The sequence below is a fragment of the Trichoderma asperellum genome, chromosome 7, assembly GCF_020647865.1.
Source record: "Trichoderma asperellum chromosome 7, complete sequence".
Classification (NCBI taxonomy): domain Eukaryota; kingdom Fungi; phylum Ascomycota; class Sordariomycetes; order Hypocreales; family Hypocreaceae; genus Trichoderma; species Trichoderma asperellum.
This window is the reverse complement of record NC_089421.1, coordinates 3,048,445-3,070,007: the sequence shown is the minus strand read 5'-3', so window position 1 is coordinate 3,070,007 and position 21,563 is coordinate 3,048,445. Positions and strand designations below refer to the sequence as shown.

Here is a 21,563-nt window from a genome sequence, read left to right as displayed (position 1 = left end):
GGACCGTTGGATTCATTGCCGTCCATGCTGTTGTCTTGCTTTGCTGGCGCCACTGGCACACTGGCATGACCGCATTGCGGCCCAAGACAAAGAACAAGGCCACGACCCCTGGGCTCAAATTATCGGTGTTTGAACCGGGCTTCAGCCTCGCCAATGTCGTATCGATGTTTCCACGCGAAGCGTACGTAAGAGTCCAGCAGCGGCAGCATTGATTGCCCGGGACTTCTTAGGAATATGGACGCTGTGCTAGGACGAATACTGCTGGTGCAAGTAGCGATGTAGCATCAGGCAATGCGGCTGGATAACCCATGCTTCATAGATATTAATTGCTCTTCAGCTGATCAGCAGAGATTGGCATCAGCTCCATACCGAAATACGCTGATCTGATCTGATCTGGCGTTGCAGAACACAGCAAAGCCACAATAAACTCATTTGCAATTGCAGAATATGGAGTGCTTGGACGACGTACCGCATCTTGCGCCACAGCCCCGCGGCGCCACTTTTGGCCGGCCCATCTTTTCGCCCACTCTGCGCCGGCCTCGGCCAATCACGAGCTCGCATCCTCTTCAGCCCGTCATCATTATTCTTCACTCTTGAAACTACCGCCTGTTCTCAAGCCTCCCCCTGGCAATTGACATGCTCTGATCTGCCTGCTGAAACAGCTTGACGCATCAAAAAAAGGGGGGCGTGCGACTTCTCCGGGGGGCCCCCATTTGCCATCTCGCCAACTTTCTCTCGCTCTCGCCGACGATTCTACCCTCTTCAGTCTCTCGATCCGAGCGTCGCTTGTGTCAATCGCGCGCGAAACCTATTGCAGCCTAATCGACGCTCAAATCAACAGAGGCTTCACCAGCTCAGTCGTCTCACACCCTTGCTGCCCTGCTCCGCTTCTTCTAGAAACGCGTTGTCCGAGAGCCAGTCGACGGCATAAACGACAGCCCACACGCCCCCTCCCTCACACATCTTCGGCTCTCACTTGACAGGTTATCTCTTCCTGCACACCTCGCATTGTCTGCTGGCTGGAGCTTGCAACTACAACTACACCACAACACCACTTTTCTACCCATCTATATAACTACCCTCAGCCTCCCGCTCGTGAGACGAGCCCTTCTAGCCCAGCATGACTACTGAAGCCCAAGACGAATTCGACAAGCTTGTCGCTAACAACGCCCACCGTGAAACTGTCCATCCTGAAGATCGCGACGACGCCGACTCCCAACACGGATCTGATCTCTCTGAAGAAGAACAATACCGCAACGCTAGGATCGAAGAGGCAATGAGAATGCCTACCGCCGCTACAGAGTTTAAGCTGCCCCCCGTGTCTTTTGACAGCGGCCGCTCTACCGGTGTCAAGGGCGTCATTGCCGACGCCAGAAGCTATGAATCTGCCCGCAAGACAAAGTGGAGAGCGCGAGCAGCGTCCGTCCGCAAGAGCGTCTTTGGCTCCCCACGCAGCAACAAGAGCGAGAGCGAGAGCGAAGAGGCCATCTTCAGCGGCGGCGATGACGAAGACGAAGAGGAGTTCCTGAGCATGTGGCGGGAAGCGCGGAGGCAAGAGCTCGAGAAGGAGTCCGGACAGTCCATCCGGACCAGACGGACAAGCCCAAGCACCCGGATTTACGGCCGCATGGACGAGGTGGATGCGCTAGGCTATCTGGACGCCATTGAGAAGGTGAACAGAGATACTACTGTTGTTGTCTTTGTGTACGATCACGAGGTAAGAGCCCTTTCTACTCAACGTTTTACGCAAGCTGTATTCTAACATTACCTGTCCAGAGCGAAGTCTCATCAGCAATCGAATCGGTACTGGTGCCTTTGGTCAAGGCAAATCCGTCAGTTCATTTCGTCAAGGTCCACTACGAGGACATTGAATTCGACAATGCTGCGGTGCCTGCCATCCTGGCTTACCGAAACCAGGGCGATCTATTTGCCAACCTCACTGGCATTATTGAGATGATGCCAGATGATGAGCACTTTGGCCCTGAGTCCCTGCAAAAGGTGCTCAAGAAGCACGGCGTGCTATCATGAAAAAAAAAAAAAACATTAAAAAATTCTGCGCTCAATAATTTGCTCTCTCTATAAATCACTTGCACCTCGCTTCCTCTTCTTCCTCTGTACACCTTGTTAATACATGGCTTTGCTTGGGTTTAACAAACTAGATGCCATTTTCTACCGGATAGCATCATCCTTTGGAAGATCCCTTGGAAAATCACTATCTGTCATCTCGGTCTCCCTGGAACCGGCAGCAACATCCGTGCTACAACATTTTTTTGTGAAGATACCCCACTTCTTCGAATTCTCTCTTCTTGGCTACTGGGATTACGGACTTGAGGTGGGATTTTCCCCCTTAACCCTTGGTGTTTTTTGGCTCGAGCTTGTTTTATACAACCCCCCTCGTCCAACGCATGACCTAATCCTTGTACCTGGAGTGTCTGCTGCCTGGTCTGCATTTCGGCTTTATTTTTGCTTTCTTTGTTATCATTCTTACGGAGTTTGTGGAGATTCGGGGAAGGGGATATACAAAAGTATTACTACTAGGCGGGAAGCGACACGCGTATAATGTCGGAATGTCGGAACGTTTTCTCTTTTTTTGACGTTCCTGTATTGTTTATTATGTTTAGGATACATGACGGGATGGTGTTTATTATGACAGATTTCTATTTGTGACAGGGTAGCTGCCTAGGGCTGGGTGCGTATAAATGCCGAGCGATATCGGCTCCAATATGAAACATTTTCTACCCAATGATTTTTTTTTTTTTTTTCCCGATGAATGCTGTGATTTAACGTTGCATGAGTTAAATTGTCTTGTGATGGCATCGTTATGGCTTGTGGTTCAACCTTTCTTCCTGGTCTACAGACTCGTTTTGCCGTTTAAGCATGTACTCGAAAATTGCCTTTATAAAGTCATGGGATGTATATCTTTACATATGTACACATACAGCTAGCGTTTACTGATTTACACCAGCATATGCTAATTTTCGCCAGTTAATACGGCTATAGGGTAACGGATGGAGTTCACTTCGTCGGACCTCACTAGTGATTCCCTAAGATTATAGACCTAGACACCTATACAAGCCATCTAGTACTACTGTACGGTGCGGAAATCTCAAGCCTCTGCGACCATAGTTTATAGCATGGCAAACAGTATATAGTTCCGCCGATGTTAGACCAGGGTTTTGCTACGTTCAGCAATTTCAAAACTCTATTTTCTTGTATATAAAGACATCTACGCCCGAGAAGATGTTGGAAGAATTCTGCCTCAACCCATCTAACAATTTCTCATGTTGGCCGATTATATCCAATTCGACGCCGATCTGCCATCATTGCTTGTTGTGGACTTACTCTCATTCCGCCTTTCTAGCCACCACTGACATCAAACAAGCCAATATGCTAAAAGAAATCGATAAATATTGTGTTTATGAGAGCATGACTATCCCTGGGAAGCCAACCACTTGGCATGTAATGGACTGGGATCGGAGGCGGGTGATTTCCCTCGTCACCCCAACCGACTGTCAAGGGGATCCAGACATACCTGGGAAATATTTTGAAAGGCACATTGATTCTCTCCCACTTGATACTTATAAGATTTACGTGTCAGAGACCGGCGACCTTCGAGTTTCTACAGACCCAAAAGACAACGCCTGGATCTCTATCATACGACCTAAGGTGGAGGATCTCCAGCTTCAGAAGCCTCTTAGCATTGAAACCGTTAAGCGAACCGAATTGTGTGAAATATCTCGCTTGGGCCGAGGTCTTGACCTCGTTTCGTACGGCACTAGAGAAGAGAGGAGAGTCGTCTTCAAGTATGTGCTCATCCTTCAGGGTTCTGATCGATTCTGGACAGAGTTGAATGTTTGGATCCGGCTTTCCCACCATCCGAATATCGTGCCGATTAATAAAATTGTACTCGGTGAGATGTACAGTCGGATTGTTGGCTTTACAACCCCCTATATACCAGGTGGCTCGCTGGAAGATAATCCGTCACGAGGATTCAAGCTCAAGTGGCTCAAGCAGCTCATTCAGGCCGTGGATGATTTGAACCTCAAACATGGAATCGTCCATGACAATACCATGGCCCGGCATCTTCTTATCGATCCAGAGATGGACGACTTACTACTAATTAACTTTAATTTCGCTCGCCGTATAGCTGGTCCTGTTCGCTTTAGTTTCGACATCTCCGGACATGTACCTGGTATGGGGTATTGCGCTGGGGACCCACTATGGAAGCTCGGGATGGCGGGAATGGGAGGATCCACTTGGGTTAATGGAGAATGATACTATCGAGAAGAGAAGCGTACGCATAGCATTACATGGCGCTGAGTTCAGACATGTTTATTATATATGTAGATGCGTATTAAATATGCTCCTCTGTCATATCCATATCCATCTTTAACGCAGACTGCATACCTTACCGACGGATATCTCTTTGCATGGCTGTGCCTGTACTACTAGGTAGTGCTATTGTCCGAAGTATTCCACTCAGCGTCTATCTAGATTTGGATCCTAGACTCAGAGCAAAATTTGGCTGGCATAAAGTTCTACAAGAGTCCATAATAATTTGATTGGCCGTATTCGGAGAGGGAAAGCCTCGCTTTATTGACTTTCTTCCGGTTCGCTCTCATTAAAGCTGGCCACTCCTCCTACTGGCCGAGAGAATGGCCTCAAACTGACTGCATAATCTTCACGTGAGACTGCTTCGTATCTACAAGTATTTGATCTTCTTTCCATCCTATCAAACCGTTCGAGCCTCGCAAGATCCTCCCACTCCATCAACTTCTCCACCCCGAACCGCGCCAGCTTCGCCATCTTGGCCATTTCTCTCCATCCTTTCTGTGGTGATAACGAAGTGATAATACCTCAGGTCGAGGTCACGCGCAGCTGCCGTCAGTAGTCGTTTCAACTTCGCATAGCGTCCGTGCTGGGTACCTCTAGCTAAAACCCCACTGCACCGTCCCGCCTTCAGCGGCTAACCCGCATGCTTTATAGGCGCTCGACAGCTAAACTTCCAGCGGTCCACCAGCCATCAGGCAGCCTCGGGTGCCCGCAGGCAGCAACTCAGCCTCAAAAGAAGAAGCTCCAAATCCTTGTATGTCACTGGCACGGCTTTGCCTCATCAAGCTTCACCTGGCCGATTCTTGCTGCGACCAGGGCTGGATGAGTCTCGTTTTCGCTTTATAAACTCGTCTTTGATTCTTTTTTTTGCGTCCTTGTTCTATTCTACCTTGTTCCGTCTGGACTGCGGTTAGTTCTTTCGTCTTGCACGCTGCTGTTGGCTCTGACCTCACTTCCGTATCATCCATCATCCCTCAAAGCATCCGAGCCAAAAGCCCCTCCCCGCCGCTTTTCTTCCCCTCCTTCATATTCACGGCTGCGTTCACGTCCACCCCGCTGCCACTGCAGAAAAGAATTACATACCTGCCGCCTGTTTGATTCATGGGCCTGCCGCCGAGTCATCGCTTTGGTGCGTGAGATGGTCCTTCGACTGACCGCAGTCACCTCGTGATGGAACAGCTTGAAACGTCGCCATCCCCGCCGCCACTGCAGCCCCGTCGTCGCGATACTCTGCTTCCTCGACTTAGCAAACCATCGGCTTCTTACCCAGCACCAACTTCGATTCCTTCGCCATCGGCGACAACCGCTTCTCCCACGAGCCTCGCTTCCTCAGAGCCTACTCTCCGATTTCCTAGACCGCAGGGGAATAAGCAGCTTGCAAATTGGATATCGAGCAGCAACCCCAACATCATGGATCTGGCCCCGCCCACCGAGGACAACACTCTGTCCGAGTCAACCTACGAGCTCGTCTCGGGCCCGAGCACCGATACCGAAGAGTCTCAAGACGACAACTACACCGGGTCCATGAGCGAATCCGTCGGCTCGCTCGACATTCATCGCCCAGACGACGTGCAAAGCTTGGCGGGCACAGAAGACTCGTACGAGACCGAGTCTGCGGTTGATGAAGCAGATGTACCCAGTACAGCGGCGTCTGACCGCGATGAGACCGAAGACGAAGAGGATGACGAAGACTCTGTTCACGAAGACAGTGTGCTGGCCGAGTCGCACTTTACAAATGAGACTGCCAAGCTTGAGCCTTTCCCGCCCTTCGAGCATGAGGCTTACTCTCAATCATCGCTTGAATACACACAGCAGAGCTTAGGGACTCCTTCTTTCCCTACTCCAGAGGCCAGTCGGGTCATCGAGAGACCAGGGCCAGCTGAGCCTGAGAAGAAGAAATCTTGGAAACAGAAGGTGTCTCCGTTTTGGCTATTCGAATCCGAAGCTAGAGAGTATCTAGTAGAGGCAACATGGGGAGCTTTTCCCGGCTTCGCATTCGTTCTCGTTGTGCTCGTGGCGCTCCCCATCTTCATCCGATCGCCATCCGACCCAGGTCTATCAAACGTCCAAGCGCCACCGCCCATCACCGCAACCATTACCACCACTACATATCTCACCACTTCATCCTTACCAACCTCTAGTAGTCAACCGACTCCATCTTCCACTAACAGCGTGGCTTTAGTGCCCATTGGCGAGCCACAATCTGATGATTGGATATTTGGCGCCAAGAAGCCTGCTGTTTCTTTTACGGCCGAAGCGCACAATGATGTTTTGATACACATCCCTAAGAGTATTAAGAAGACGTGGTTGGCTAAGGATTGTCTATCTGTATCTGTCAAGAGGGGAGATGACATTGTCGATACCACCATGTCCATGGTAGACGACGGCCTTCGCCTAAAGTTTGCCAAGAGGGAGGTCCACGGCGTTGTCAGCCTTGTTCTCGAAGCCAAGTGCCGTCCCAAGATTCACAAAGTGGTCAAGGTCCACTTTGGTAAAGGGTTGATGGAAGAGGCCTTGGAACGCACCAAACATCTTGCTCATGATCTGTCCGGACTTGTGCCTGCTGCTGCTCAGGAGGCAGAGCGGTGTATTGAGAATGCAAAGCAGTCGATCAATTCAGCATGCCAAAATGTCTGCCAGACCGTCACTGAGACTGTATCAAAGACATTTGGCGTCACCTTTGCAGATGCCAAGCAGAATCTGGACAACCTCGTATCGACAGCCAAGGCCCAGCTTGAAGAAGCCACCCAAGAGTTTACCACGATATTTGACAACTTTGCACAGCAGGCTGTCGAAAACCTGCCATCGGTTGAAGATGTACAAAACCAACTGCAACTCCAGCTTCTCGACGCCCAGATCTCAGCTAAGCTCTGGTGGCTGCAAACCTTTGGCAGCGCAGAGGAACATGACGAATATCTGCGCAAGGCAAAGACTTATTCGGCCAGGAAGCACGCAGCCGCTGAAGAGATGAAGCATGCCAAAAAGGAAGTCTCTGAAAAGCCAATAGAAGCAGCTTCACGGCTCTGGTCCAAGTTGATAGGCAAATCAGCGTGTCGAGAGAAGAATTCATGCAAGGACGCGGCATAAAGGGCATGGGATATATATCTTTGTTTTGTGCCAATATCTTTCTTCTTCTTCTTTATCTCCCTTCTCCCTCTCTCTTTTTTTTTCTTTTTTTTCTTGTGAGTTATGAGAATCCGCGAGGATTAGGTTTTGTATGTATTTAATGAAACTTTTGAAATGAGGCAGGAAATATGGATTGGAGGAAACGGAATGGGTGGAGTTATAGGGCTTTCCTTTGTTGTTGTTTATTTGTTCTTTGTTAGCTTGGCCACTGCTTTGCTCAACAAGGCGGAAGGGAGACTATGGTTTTTACTAGGTGTGATGTGTATGACAGACGCAAATATACACGCTGCTTTATTTGCCTAGGCATCGATTGAGTGTCTAGCCTTGATTTACAGTGATTGTGGCAGCTTTTATATATTAATACTTAAATGGGTATTTGTATAACCCTTGAATATGGCATGTTGTTTGTGCGATAAGTATATACACAGTTCTGTTAGAGTACCCTATCAGGTGCATATGGAGTGTAAGCTCTTATATAGATGGATGTCTTATTTGGTCGCGCCATATTACGGTCACTTGATCCATCTGGACCATCTCCCGTGATTTCCCACGTTACTCACTCGATGGGCCATTAAATGGCTCAGAGAAGCACGTGCTAGTCAGCCATTCACGGGGGTATCATCTGGATTTGATTCTGCTCGTATTAAATGGTAGACAACACCGCGCTGTGGCAAGCAGAGATAAAGAGGACAGGATATAGACTAATATGGAGTAGCAGCCCAGGCACCTATGAGTTGCATGCAAGCGCAAGTGCATAAAAAGGGGCCCTACAGCCTAGCCGCCCAGATCTTTACAGTTGCAAAAAAGAAAAAAAGGCAAGTCAAAGGCAAGTACCTCTCCTGCAGAAAATACGTGCAAAGCTACCAAATTCGTAGTACAAAAATTAGGGAACCCAATAGAAGCAAGGAAAAAAAATTAACAGGCCCCCGCCACTGGAGGGGCAGCGCCAAAAAAAGGAAACTCCCACTTTCCAGCCCAAACACAGCCCCTCCTTTGTCTTGGGACTCACCAAACCAAAACCAACCACCACTCACCCTTTTTAACCATAAACTCCGTCCCGCTAGGCAGACCCGAGGGAAGAAAAAAAAAGTTGCGACTCTCTCTTTGTCTCTAGAAATCAGCGATATTTCTCATTCTTCGGTGAGTCCGTCCACGAAAGTGCGCGCAGAGGTTTTGTGGAGAAGACTGCTTTGTTCTCCCTCTTTTTGCCCCGCTGCCAGCTCTTCAACATTAAAAAAATCCGTCGCGTATTCTTGTTTTTTTTTCTTTCCTCTTTTGCTACAACTGCAGGCGACTAATATCTGCTCTTTGCTTCTATCGACTAGACTTTTCGATACACACACACATTCAAAATGTCTTCCGCCGATGCCACCGAGCCCAAGGTCGAGCAGACCAACACTGAGGTACGACTTTCCATGCGGTTCTCTATCTGTCCCTCCCAGGTTTTCGATCGATCGGTGTCGGTTTCTGCGCGACATTCTCCGCTGTCTGACGATATATCGATGCTGGAGGGGGCAACCCCGCCACGTTTTATCCATGTAATATATACTGACCCGCCGCCTTTTTGTCTAGGCCCCTGCTGCCTCCGTGACCGCCTCCTCTGTGTTCTCCATGTTCGGCGGTGGTGAGAAGAAGGAGAAGAAGGAGGATGAGGACCGTGGCGACAACTCTGGAAGCGCAAAGGCCCAGCGCGAGGCCAAGGCCGAGGAGGTAAGCTCTGCCGAGAGGAGAGTAAGGCAAGGAGGAGACAAAGCTAACGAACATATCTGTCGTATAGGAGGAGGCCCCCGAGAGCGAGGATGTCCACTTCGAGCCCGTCGTCAAGCTGACCGAGAAGGTCGAGGTCAAGACCAACGAGGAGTCTGAGGAGCAGCTCTTCAAGATGCGCGCCAAGCTGTTCAAGTTCGTCAAGGCCGTCAAGAAGGATGGCGAGGATGCACCCGCCGCCGCCGGCGAGTGGAAGGAGCGAGGAACTGGTGATGTCAGACTTCTCAAGCACAAGGAGAACGACAAGGTCCGCCTGGTTATGCGACGAGAGAAGACGCTCAAGGTCTGCGCCAACCACTACAGTATGTTATGCTTCCCCACATGTTCCCCCCAAACCCTTGTTCGTAATGAAGCTAGCTTTACTGACACATGTTTGCGCGCAGTTGTCCCCGAGATCACCCTGTCCCCCAACGTTGGCTCTGACCGCAGCTGGGTGTGGAACGCTGCCGCTGATGTCAGCGAGGGCGAGCCCGAGGCTGTTACCCTTGCCATTCGATTCGCCAACTCTGACAGTATGTGAAGACCTTTGAGCACGTCTGCATTTTACAATCACTAACATGAGTCTTTCTTTTTTTTCTGCAGATGCCAACCAGTTCAGAGATGCCTTCCTGAAGGCCCAGAAGGACAGCGAGCACCTCTTCAAGGCCGCCGCCGCCGAGGAGGAGTCCAAGGAGGAGGAGAAGACTGCTTAAGCTGAAGTTTTTCTCGACCGACTAGTAACCCGAAACCAGTGCTTGCCGCTTCTCGAACCATAATCCCCCCTTCCCCGCGCATCAGCTGTTGATCAAACAGAAAAGATGCTAGCACCACGACACCATCCCACGCCCCATCACGCCACAGCACACAACACAACGCAACACAACACAACACACCGCACACTACGCAATACAGCACATCGATATATAAGAAGCCCCTGTACGAAGTCGATGTAGTCAGAGGCAGTCGATCTGGATTCATGAAGACTGGAGAGGTCCCCCCGATGAAAGTAAGCACCAAGTGGCGCACGGCTTGGGGGGGATAGCAGATAATGGCATTTGATAGTAAAGCACCCTGCAGCAAAGAATAAAAAAGTTGATACCAGAATAGAAGCGCGCTATATGATGTAAAGAGTGATTTTGTTATGTATATTTGAGAGAGAAAAATAATGAACACTGGGCGTTGTATGTGCCTACTAGTTAAACATGTAAGAAGGGTGTATACGGCCATGTTGCTGTGATGATGACAGCACGCTAGATGGCTATAATTTACGTTGACTTGTCAACTCCATATTATAGGTACTAAGGTAGACATGGTACATGTTGTCAAGAGCAAAACAAAATGGCAGCATCTGATATGTAGCTCCTGATATGTAGTGCCTATTAGGTACTTGGTCGTAATAGTACTATCTACTACAACAACAGCTGTCGACGATGCGTGCATTTCCAGCTCAGCGATAGGGTTAGCGCGAAATGAGGCTCAGAGATTCCATCCGATCTGGCGTCCATCAGGCTATGACGTGGTACCTCGGACCCGGCCCTGACCGCCTCAAGGGCGCAGCGCAGGCAAAGTACAGAATCATAGCAGCCGAGACGGAGGTATTCAAAGGGGACAGCGTTAGCCCCGAATGGCGGCGGATAGCCGGGCCCCTACCGGCATGAAGCAGGAAAAAGGTTTTTTCTTTGCTTGTCTGCCGTTGCTTGTCTGCCTGTGTCTCTGCCCATCTACTGTACTGTTCTAACGGAGAGTGGAACCCGGTTTTTTTCTGAGCTGAAGTGGAAGACGGCAGAAGCGCACAGTGAGAACTAGCCGCGACTCTTACGTGACCCCCCAGCCCTTTTTCCTTGTACACGGCGCTTTCTCCCTTCACCAGCTCTGCTTATTGCAACGGAAAGCGTCTATTGCGCTGCTGCGACAATTTGCTGCCGGCCAGATCAGATACCGTTTCCATCCCTCATTGCCGTGTGAACCAATTCGCTGCACAACGTTCCTCTTGCTCGAAAAGCCCCCCCTTTTCAACTCCCTCTTTTCGCGGTCCCGGCTCGGTTGGCTCTGCCTGTGTGTTTGCCTTTTGTGTTGAGCGCCGTGTAGGACCGGACAAGGGCCGCCTAAGCCAGCAGCAGCAACAGCGGCGAGCTTGTTTTTTTTTCCTCGTCAAAATTAATTCCCTTTTCCTTGTATTGAAATCCTTCCCATTTTTTTCTCCCGCCCGGTTTTTTGCCACCATTTTTCCAATTCCCTGTTACTCGGTATAGAACGGTTTTTTTTTTCCTTTTTATTTTTGACGGAGGAGAGAAACTTTAGGACACATTTTCATCATGTTGGTCGAGGTGAGTTTATGAAACGCACGTATTTCCCCTTCTTGCCTGCAATTCGGCTTTTCCTATTCTTTTACGCCTTGTTGGGACACGTTTATATAATTCCTCGGAGCAACTGGATATCTTTTTACTTTTACTTTTTCTCTTACTTTCTTTCTTTTTTCCTTTAATAAAGGAAGAGGTATCTATATCCATGCCGGCTGGATGGCACTGGCAGACACGCAGAGGGAAACGGGCGAATGGACGCTTTTACATCGCGACAGGTGGAGGGAGGGCTGCGGAAAAAAAATCCAGACGACGGACGATGGGAGCTGCCAGCTGGCCGGGAGGTTCTCGCCAAATGTCTGCCAGCCGGCTGGATTTTATTTGCCTATTCGCTTTGGAAGGATGATGGAAGCCTCTTTTCTTGTTTTCGCGATGCTGCTGTTTTCTTCCTCTTCATCCTCACCCTTGCTTCACTTTTCGCTGTGTCGAGTCACATCACGCACAAAACGCAGAAAAAGGACCTCACAAAAGCGCGTTGCCCGATCCTGAACGGCCCTGATATTTTCACGCATTGGTTCTTCACCATTCACGTCTGGATTTCGAATGCCCCATTGCTCCCTCTATATTTGTTCTTTCTTTTTTTTTTTTTCCACAATGGCGCCGATTCGCAGGGGAGCGCCGCGCGCTGCCAAGAAGCTGGCGATCCATGCGAGGCTTGGGACTAACGATGAGCAGAGGAAAGTCAAGGTCGTTACGGACCAACACGTCATGTGAGTATTTTTTTTTGTGCAGCCTTTTGCCCGGTATCTCGCTTTTCCACCAACAGCCCGTCAAAACACAGCCCCTTCTTTGTGTTTGCTACTCGAACAAGAGACGAATTCTCATTAAACCCCACGTCCTTTTATTCCGTGGCTCCTTACTGACCTGATGCTGCAGCGACAAGCCTTCGCCCGTGGCCGAGTTTCCTATGCGGCAATGGAGCCTGCGGCTCTTTCTGCTAGATGAGGATGGCAATGAGCGGCCTGGCGATGTCTTCACCAAGGTTGTCTACAACCTGCATCCTACATTCGAGAACCCCACCCAGAGTGAGTCTAATTTTCTTTCTCCTTCTGTAATTCATGATTGCTTCCCATGTCTCCCGGCTCCCAATTCTGAGACGTTTCTGACACCGTTTACGTTCTGCAGCCTTCACCAAGCCCCCCTTCATCTGCTCTAACGAGGGTTGGGGTGAGTTTGAGATTGGCATCGATCTCTACACCACGGAAAAAACCAAGCTGGCTCCCATCATCCATGACCTGAACTTTCAGCAGGAAAAGTACGAGGTGACGCACACGGTGGTCTTCAAGAACCCTTCCCAGGCACTCCAGGAGCGGCTGCGCGAGACGGGTCCTCTGCCCTCTGATGAAGACAGACCTAAGAAAAAGGGCCTCGTCAGCAAGAAGGGAGCCCAAAAGTATGACTACGAGAAGATCGCCGAGGCCCTCGAGAAGCTCGAGGAAGAGGATCTTCTGCGCGTCATTCAGCTGATCAACGAGAACAAGGGGCCGGATACCTATATCCGGAGTGATGTTGAAGGTAAGTCCCCCCTTTCTCTCCCATTGAAAAAAAAATATCAACATGCGTGTATCTTCTTTCCAATTTTGAACATCTCTCTTCTTCTTCTTTGGACAAGTCCACACCCCGTGTTGATGCTTTTCTTTCGGAATTGTAGTGAGTAACTTGTCTGAAGCTGGCGAATTTTCCATCGATTTATATACCATGCCGGATGCGTTGACGACGAAGCTCTGGGAGCACCTGGTGAGTAACCCCCTTGATGAGACCCCATTTTTTAATGCTAGCAATGGAGCCGGGACTCTGACAGCGTTACAACGTATATAGTCTAAGAAGGGTCTTGTTGCCTAAAGAAGTTGTGCGTTGCGCCTCCGAGTTGTAGTAACCTGTGTCTTGGGGGTAGACGACCCAAATGCTGGTCAACGGAACTTGGTCGATTGAGTTTTAAGAGAGAGAGGGGAGAGAGAGAGAGAGAGAGAGAGAGAGAGAGAGCTACACATTGTCCTTTTTTGGTCTTTTAATGTTTTTACTTATCACGGCAAGGAGCAATTATGAGAATACGCACAAAGGAAACTATCGATACGACGGAAGTAATTGTGGTTTTATTTGTAACGCAAAGGGTACCCCGGAGAGAGAGAGAGAGAAAACGGCTACAAGCCTGGCATTTTTTTTTTTTTTTTTTTAAGAAAAAAGGAAAGATTTGCTTCAAAAACAAGAAGTCGCGAAATCGGTTCTTGTCTTTTGGTTGTCACAAAAGAACTTCCCACTCAATAATCTGCTACTCCGTTTTTTTTTTACTTTTCTTGGTTTCTGAGAGGGGGGAAATGCATTTGGGTGTTTTTTTAAGGCTCCTTCACTGCGAGGCTATCTGTTTGATGAAACAGACAATTTCCTTGAAGCTGCGGCAGAAGCAATGTTTTCTCTCTCGATCTCCTTGACCCTGGACAGATTCTCCCCTCTCTTCTTTATTCTACTTCGACCTTTCCTTCTTCTTTGCTCTTATCTTGCGTCCAAGTGTTACAGTGTGGATAGCAGGTAGGAGGAACATCAAAGAGGATCACTATCTGGCTTTAGTGAAATGAGGCTGTCAGAAGGATCCATCCATATGGGTCCTTTTTATAATGAGGCGTGCTGGGCTCTATTTGTATCGTTGGAGGAGGAAAAAAGAAGGGGGGCGTATATAGGTGCTTTTTTCTTTTTACTACCTATTAGTTTACAAGAGATAAGTGCTAGTTGGAAGAGAATAATGTTGTATCGGTGCGGATAATTTATTTGACTTTTTGCAATGAGTATTTGTGATAGATGATGACTTGTGCAGATGTGGAGTTCCACCCGGAACAGACAAGCCGGCATGTGAACGTGCCCGTTAGGCGGTCCCCTTGCAGGAGGGACTCTCTCTCTCTTTTTTTTTTTTTATCAGACCGCCGTTTATTGGACATGGGGGCTGATTGATGGGTTCCTTGGGTGCATTTTACGAGCAGCTCCTGTAAGCGTGTGCCGTGCTTGGATATGTATACTAGGCGGATGTTGTAAGCGGGCCCCCTCTGTTTGGTCATGGTTCCTGCACTAGGTAGATACTCTTTTTATGGATGGAATAGTCTAGGCGTGGCATATAGGAGGGTTACATAAGTCGACTTGCTTGGCAAGTGGACTACTGTGCCTATTTGCTACGGTAGATAAGGTAGTACTTTTGTACCAGCATCAATTTGAGCTGCAGATTGGTATGGAGAGAGCTCCGTATATATGTAGCAGTGTGTACTATGTAGCAGTTGATTCTAGCTTTTGACCCAGGTATCAGAAATAGAGAGTGGGTGTAAACGCGCTTTTGACTTTTGACTTTCTGTTTCACCTCTCTTATTTTCGGTGAGACGCATAATTCGCTTCACATGACGCTACCGATGCTGATGCTGGTGCTGATGCTGATTGCTGATGCCTGGGCGGGCAACACGTAACTCGCCCATCCCTTGCATCCAACAATTGCCAGCTCACACGCCACATGCCTGCGAATCAGTACCTGGGCTTTCTGAGACTCTCGGTGTGCAGCCGGTAGCCAGTGGCGCGCTGGCGATCGATCCTTGAGCACGGCACCGTCTCTTTCACTACGCTCGTGACACTCGTGCTAATGACAAACAAGTACCAGTTTGGTGCAAGTACACAGTACCGCGCGATGGGGGACGAGTCAATGAGTTTTCATTTCCGTCAACGTGACCTCCCAGGATGCAGCGGCTGGCGGCTTGCGATTGGTCGGACGGGGCCTCTTATTGGCTAATAGCCACGTTGATTGGCGGCCATTATTGGCTGCTGCACTGGGGCGGATCCGGGGTGGAAAGAGGGGCTAACGCGGCGGGAAAGAGCTGCTGCGTCGCTGCGTGCTGCGTGCTGCGGCTTCCACTAATCATTTCCACTAACGTGCCTTTTCCCGCCTGGCCTTATCGCTATTTTGGCTTTTCTGGGGCGGGCAAGAGCGAAGGCGCAGCCGCCTGGGAACCATTGGCAAGAGAAAAAAAGAGAGGGGAAGGGGACGACGGCCCCCATGAGGGAGGGTTCTGGCCTTTTTGGATCGAGCATGTACCTACTTCTGGAACAGAGAGAAAAAAAAAGTACCCGTAGTGCTTGCTGCTAAAAGTTTTCCGGGGGAAGGAACGAAGCACAGGAGAGAGCAAGAAGACGAAAAAAAAATTGTTACTGTTACGTCTTCTTTTTGTCTGCGCTTGACTTCAATTGGCCGTCTCCTCTTCTCTTCTTACAAACCACCTACTTTCCTTCTCTGCTTCATTCCTCTCCTCTATTCTGCTTTCTCTTTCTTCAGCCAGAGATTGGGAGATACATCAGAAAAGAGGAAAACAAGGTAAAAGAAGGGAAAAAAGGCTATTGACGGATTCGCTTCCTTTTAACCTGCAGAGGGTGGTTCGATTTTTCCTTTTTTCTTACCTTCTTTTATACTGGATTCGATTTGCCATCCAAGCGTGCACCGAGACAGCGACCCCCGCCAGCGTTTGATTTTCGCTTGACTTCGGCCTACGCTCTGCCTCTGGCGCCCATCCCGCTGCAAACCGACCAACATCTCACCACCACCTTGGTGGTTTTTGGGCAGCCCTGCCTGCGGCCCCCCGGAAAAGAGAGGAAATGGCCCAATACACGAACAACGCGAGTCCCGCCCAGTCGACTGCGACGGCAGCTTCAGCGCAGTCTTCGGCTCAGCAGCAGCCCGCCGCCGCGGCGTCCTCGGGGCAGTCGCAGAACTCCCAGCATAAGCGCGTCTACCAGGCGTGCATTCCATGTCGCCGCCGCAAGGTGCGATGCGACCTCGGCAGCGTTGATAACCCCCATGACCCGCCATGCGTGCGCTGCCGTCGCGAGAGCAAGGACTGCTACTTCAGTGCCACCAGGCGCAAGAGAAAGACCGACGAGGAGGACAGCGACGCCGACGAGTATGTCATCCGCAATGGCCGCAAGAAGCTTCACGCCGCCGACAGCCCGCCGTTTTCACGATTCGATAAGCGACATTACAGCGACACGCCGCTGACGCCCGGAGGATCGACTGGCCGGTCCCAACCGCTGCGGCGACCGGATGGCTCCAAGGAGAACGGCCGCAAGCGCGATGGCGAGTTTGGCGACGGCGATTCCAACCAGACGCTGGAGAACCTGGAGGCTCAGACGGTCATGAGACAGGGCGTCTTTGGTCCTCACGATGCTCTCGATCTTCTCTACAAGGCCGCGACGGATAGGTTTGTCATGCCATCCTCGGTTGCTTTGGGTACTGCTAACGGCCAGTCCAGCCCGGCTGCGGATGCACACAGGCGCCAGCCAAGCATGGCATCGGTTGCAGGGCCACCTCAACAAGCCCAGGCAGTAGACGAGCGTAACAATCGTGCCAGGTCAAGAGGACCGTCCATGTCCGTCCGGCCAGAGCAGCCCGTCGACCCTAATCTGGATCGACCAACTCTGAGCGCTCAGCCCGGCTATGAAGATGCCCTGAGAGCTTGGTCAAGATTCCGTTTCGTACGTGCAGGATGGTTCACTGCGCAGGAAGCCATCGAGTACATTGACTAGTAAGTCGAAAGCGTATCATCAAGTTATCGGTTGCAAAACCTATGAGACTGACTCCTGGTTCTTTCTGCTAGCTACTATAAATACCTTTCTCCACTTACACCGATTTCTCCTCCCACCTTTAGCAATCCTTCATCTCACTTGACACTCTTGACCGAGGAGCCTATTCTTACAGTTACCTTGCTTACGATTTCCTCGAGATATTGCCAACTACCTGGCGCTGGTGGTATTTGTCGATCGCACGCCGTGCCAGAACAGCTATGGACATATTTGCGCGGCATGATTGAGAGATGTCTGTGGGGTCAAGAAGCTTTTGGAGGTGGCTTCTGCGGCTCAGGATCTGCATCCACTTCAATGATCACCGATGAGTCCCAGACGAGCAGCACGGCCCCGTGGCGGGGACTTCGCAAGGGCAGCTTGAGGACATTGGGTACGATTGAGTCGCTATTGATCCTAACCGAGTGGCACCCTCGTGCGCTGCACTTTCCCCCCAACGAGGCTACCGATGAGCTGGTCCTCCCCATAGCCGAAGCCTCTCCGCTGATGGCATCTGAGGATGAGCTGCACAGAACAGTCGGACCCGGCATCGGCGGTAAGAGGATCGAGAGCTGGCTGGAGCCTGCGTGGAGAAGTGATCGCATGTGCTGGATGCTTCTTAGTACTGCCATGGGACTGGCTTATGAGCTTGGCGTATTTGATGACATTGATGAGCTTCTCAAGGATGATGCCATCACCCGGCCAGAGTATAAAGATGAGGTCTATCGTCAACGCGCCAATCGCATCAAACGGCTTCTGCTCATCTACACGAGCCAGCTTGCCGGACGCCTGGGCTGGACCAGCATGACGCCGGAGCACCTTAGAAAGGCGGATCCCGCCGTCGCTCGTCAGAGGCCCCTGACCACCGACAGCAGCAGCACCCCGGCGACGAATCCGTCTTCTTTGGCAAACGGATTCAACTATGTACCCGATCTCGAGCTTGATGACCAAATCATCCACTGCTGGGCAGGTATCAGCAACGCCATGCATCTCGGCAACGAGAAGCTGTTTAAAACCCGCAAGCACACCACGGAGATTATTCAATCGGGCAAGTACGTTGATTTGCTGAGGGATTTCACGCCACTTCTGAAAGACTGGTACCGAGAGTTTGAGCTGTTCCGCCTGCCGCAGTATATCAGGCATATTCTTACCATTGAGTATGAATATGTGCGAATTTACATCAATTCCCTGTCATTACAGGCAGTAGTTGAGCGGTGTACTAATAACGCGGGTAACACTGCCAACTCCAGCAACGGAGTGCAGCCGACGCATCTATCCCCCCAGACCATGATCAACTACGGAAAGCTGCCTCTCGGCCAGCTGGGAGGTTTCACCGTCCATGACCAGGAGTATGTGCGTGAGGTCGTGGAGGGAAGCCGGAATCTTCTTCGAACGGTCGTTGAGGGGCTGCTTCCCGGTGGCTATCTCAAGCACGCTCCTGTGCGAACGTACTTTCGCATCATCAGCGGCGCCATGTTTTTGCTCAAGACCTTTGCCCTCGGCGCTCCGCGTTCCGATGTCAAGATGAGCATTGATCTGATGGATGCTACCGTGGAGGCTCTGCGCAACTGTATTGTTGATGATGTCCACTTGGGCATTCGCTTTGCCGATTTGTTGGAGTCTTTGACGAGCCGTCTGCGGAACCGCTTCATCCAAGCACCGATGCCACAGGCATCTGCGAAAGCACAGAGTCCTGTTCCAGACACAGGCAGTGCGGGTGGTGCAGCGCCGGTGCAGAATGGAGAGAATGGAGAGAATGCAAACTGGGTGGGCAGCCACGCGCAGAGGCTTAGGGATGGCCTCAACGGACAGTGTAAGTTGAAGAAGTTGCTTATAATTTTGAGATTTTTAGAGACTAATTTGGAGCAATCTTAGACCGAGTGCCAACTCCCACTGCTGAGGCGAACAATATTTCTGCTACGCCTTTTGATATCACCGGTGGCAACTTTCCGTACCATGGGGCGTCGTCAATTGGTCCATCAACTCCAGCGGCTGACAACAACACATCGGCCAACATGGACGTCAACTTGTTTGACGAATGGAACAATGCTGGGAGCGAGATGTGGTATCTGCCTCCTGGTCCAGCCTTTTTCCAGAACATGGAGAATAGCTCTGTTGCCATGACGGCTGAGGGTGTCAACGTTGGCGGCTTGGATCTCCTAGAGTATATGGCCATGGATCCCGTGCACTTTCCCGGCTTAGATGGTACGGGGAATAGCGGGGCGGCGAGTTAAATGAGGGCGGTGACCTATATACAATGAGCGACGAATCTGATTGTCTTTTGGAGTGCATGGATTTTAAAAGTTATGGGTGTGGTATCGACATACGGGAAACAAGTTGTCGTGGGCATTTAATCAAATTTCATTAGTATCGTGTTTAGTTAAGCTACCATCGAAGAAGATGGATATAGTTCAGATTTCCGAGTTTCAAAAATTCATCAACAATTCTAGCTCATGAGAAGCGTTTTGCTTCATGCTCGAATAGTCGGTCTTATCGCAGGTGGATTATGAAGTGGGGTAAAAGCCCCATTATTATTTTGTTGTTTAACAGCCTTTCTGGTGTAAGTCAAGTGCCACTTTATATCTTGGTGCTGTAATGGTATATATACTATCCCTGGTTATATAAACTCATGTTTACATACTGCTAGTTTATTTATCTATACTGGGCAAAGTATGATTTGGTAAAAAGTAAAAGGTAGAGAACCTGTGATTGCCTTTCTCAAGACTTTGCCGTGAGGGTTAACGCCTTAATACTCAATACTCTATCTACTTATGGTTTTTTTAGATGAATAGCATGCCCCAGAACGGGGATTGTTCAATGGTTTAGATACAGCACGCATTCTGTCTCGTGCGCTTAATATACATATTGCGCAGGGGTGCGTTCTTCCCTTTGGGATGTAAACAGCCAACTGTGGTTTTGATTGTGAAGAGGGTGGATGTGGAGTGGTTCTTGCAAAGCTGGAGTTTCATACTCTCATTTACACACACACACACACTCACACACACACACACACCCTGTTTTAGATGTGTAGTACTTCTGGATACATGGATTCCCAGGTTCGGGGGAAATAGTTGTTTGTGCTCGAATGATTCAACACATCACTTGGCGGGAAGAGACTGTCGCTCGTTACTTCTTCTCTCATCTGGCCTTGAAAGCCGCAAAGGGCCCTATGGTAGCTACGAATGCAGGCATGGATATATTCGGCTTGCGCCATATTACTTTGTAGGGGTGTTAATTTTTCGTGTCCCGAAGATGCAATCGATCTATGTACGTATGGCTGGCTGTATAAATTGAATAAGCTTTGAGAGGGCATCGTCAACAGCATAGTTTTCCATGCTGGTGTGCCCCGATCCTAGTGAATACACCCCAATTATTTAAAAGCAGTGGTTCACGAAAGCTTAGTAACACCTCTGGGCGCCTATATAGAACTCTTTTCTGCAATATTGTGGGTATACTGAGAAAGCCACTTTATTTACTAGTATTAGCTGTATTACCCAAGCTTTATGCTCTACACATATCCGCTTAATACCGTTGCCGTTCGATACCAAAATGGTGTTTGAATGATAATATGGAAATAATAAAGAAAGTTTGAGCCATATATGGGGAGAAATGTAGTGTCTGTTCTATATAACGGCCGAGGGGCCAAGCACGAAGATGGGGCCTAGCCGACGAAAACTTCATTTTACAAAGAGCTTCTGCACCCCGGATAAATTCTCTCTCTTTTCTAAATTTTTACGACTAAGAGTAATATACATGATGGAAAAGAAAGGAGATTTTGTCATGAACACCGTCAAATCCCTCATCCGCGTCGTAAAGCGCGCCAGATTGAGTCTTCGATCTCAGACTCGCAGCCATATCCTTCAACTGCCAATTGAAGTACTTTTACGAATATTCGAATATCTCCCTCCTTACAGCCAACTACTAGTCTACCAGACCTGTCGACCTCTACGCACAATTATTCATCAATATTTCCTTTCTGGCAAGGGAGATATCCTGGCCGCACCGAAAGACAGACTGTGCTATCTCACCCATCTCGCTAGGTCTCTGCCCGATCGATGGGTTTGCGCCAAATGCTGCAAACTTCATCAAACCTGCGAGTGGGATACGCCGAAACCCCAAAATTATACTCCAAAATGTCGAGACGGACTGTCGTTTGTTGATGAACGCAGCGAATGTCGAAAACTTCCCAACACTGAATATGCGCCATGCCATAGGCACCTTGAACTTACGCTCAAGTACGCGCGGCTAAAGAGCCCCAAAAAGAAGCATCAGAAACATCTTCAAAGGCTTCTTGCATCATATCACGTCGACAGTCAAATCTCTGGCGGAATGTCTGTAGCCAATGGTGTTCGAGCGCAAAGTTCATTTTACCCCAAGGTTGTGGATGGAAGATACTTGCTTTTTAGTGCCCATGCCTATCTT

The 21,563-nt window shown here is 49.7% G+C and overlaps 6 protein-coding genes across 7 annotated transcripts; all 6 read left to right on the top strand.

Moving 5' to 3' along the window:
- Positions 1–567: 567 nt before the first annotated feature.
- TrAFT101_011730 (uncharacterized protein) lies at positions 568–2,743 on the top strand. Its single transcript, XM_024900849.2, has 2 exons — positions 568–1,717; positions 1,777–2,743. The coding sequence occupies exons 1-2, from the start codon at positions 1,121–1,123 to the stop codon at positions 2,026–2,028; spliced, it is 849 nt and encodes a 282-aa protein (XP_024757845.1). The 5' UTR covers positions 568–1,120; the 3' UTR covers positions 2,029–2,743.
- Positions 2,744–3,387: 644 nt separating this feature from the next.
- Positions 3,388–4,275, top strand: TrAFT101_011729 (uncharacterized protein; the record flags this gene model as incomplete). Its single annotated transcript, XM_024911129.2, has 1 exon — positions 3,388–4,275. One exon carries the CDS (start codon positions 3,388–3,390, stop codon positions 4,273–4,275), a length of 888 nt encoding a protein of 295 aa, XP_024757846.2.
- Positions 4,276–4,679: 404 nt separating this feature from the next.
- TrAFT101_011728 (uncharacterized protein) lies at positions 4,680–7,833 on the top strand. Of its 2 annotated transcripts, XM_066129364.1 has the most exons (3): positions 4,680–4,922; positions 4,987–5,241; positions 5,512–7,833. In XM_066129364.1, the coding sequence occupies exon 3, from the start codon at positions 5,743–5,745 to the stop codon at positions 7,417–7,419; it is 1,677 nt and encodes a 558-aa protein (XP_065985496.1). In that variant the 5' UTR covers positions 4,680–4,922; positions 4,987–5,241; positions 5,512–5,742; the 3' UTR covers positions 7,420–7,833. The 2 variants fall into 2 exon arrangements, with proteins under 2 accessions (XP_065985496.1, XP_024757847.2); XM_024908611.2 differs by having other exon boundaries at positions 4,680–4,911; positions 4,987–7,833.
- A 307-nt stretch (positions 7,834–8,140) lies between these two features.
- Positions 8,141–10,387, top strand: TrAFT101_011727 (uncharacterized protein). Its single transcript, XM_066129363.1, has 6 exons — positions 8,141–8,598; positions 8,784–8,861; positions 9,031–9,168; positions 9,236–9,527; positions 9,609–9,737; positions 9,808–10,387. Exons 1-6 carry the CDS (start codon positions 8,188–8,190, stop codon positions 9,915–9,917), a joined length of 1,158 nt encoding a protein of 385 aa, XP_065985495.1. The 5' UTR covers positions 8,141–8,187; the 3' UTR covers positions 9,918–10,387.
- Positions 10,388–12,352: 1,965 nt separating this feature from the next.
- Positions 12,353–13,738, top strand: TrAFT101_011726 (uncharacterized protein). Its single transcript, XM_066129362.1, has 4 exons — positions 12,353–12,589; positions 12,690–13,079; positions 13,234–13,301; positions 13,383–13,738. The coding sequence occupies exons 1-4, from the start codon at positions 12,472–12,474 to the stop codon at positions 13,404–13,406; spliced, it is 600 nt and encodes a 199-aa protein (XP_065985494.1). The 5' UTR covers positions 12,353–12,471; the 3' UTR covers positions 13,407–13,738.
- A 1,873-nt stretch (positions 13,739–15,611) lies between these two features.
- On the top strand, positions 15,612–19,658 carry TrAFT101_011725 (uncharacterized protein). The gene is made up of 3 exons (XM_024904253.2): positions 15,612–17,107; positions 17,180–18,954; positions 19,017–19,658. Exons 1-3 carry the CDS (start codon positions 16,182–16,184, stop codon positions 19,373–19,375), a joined length of 3,060 nt encoding a protein of 1,019 aa, XP_024757850.1. The 5' UTR covers positions 15,612–16,181; the 3' UTR covers positions 19,376–19,658.
- Positions 19,659–21,563: the final 1,905 nt, after the last annotated feature.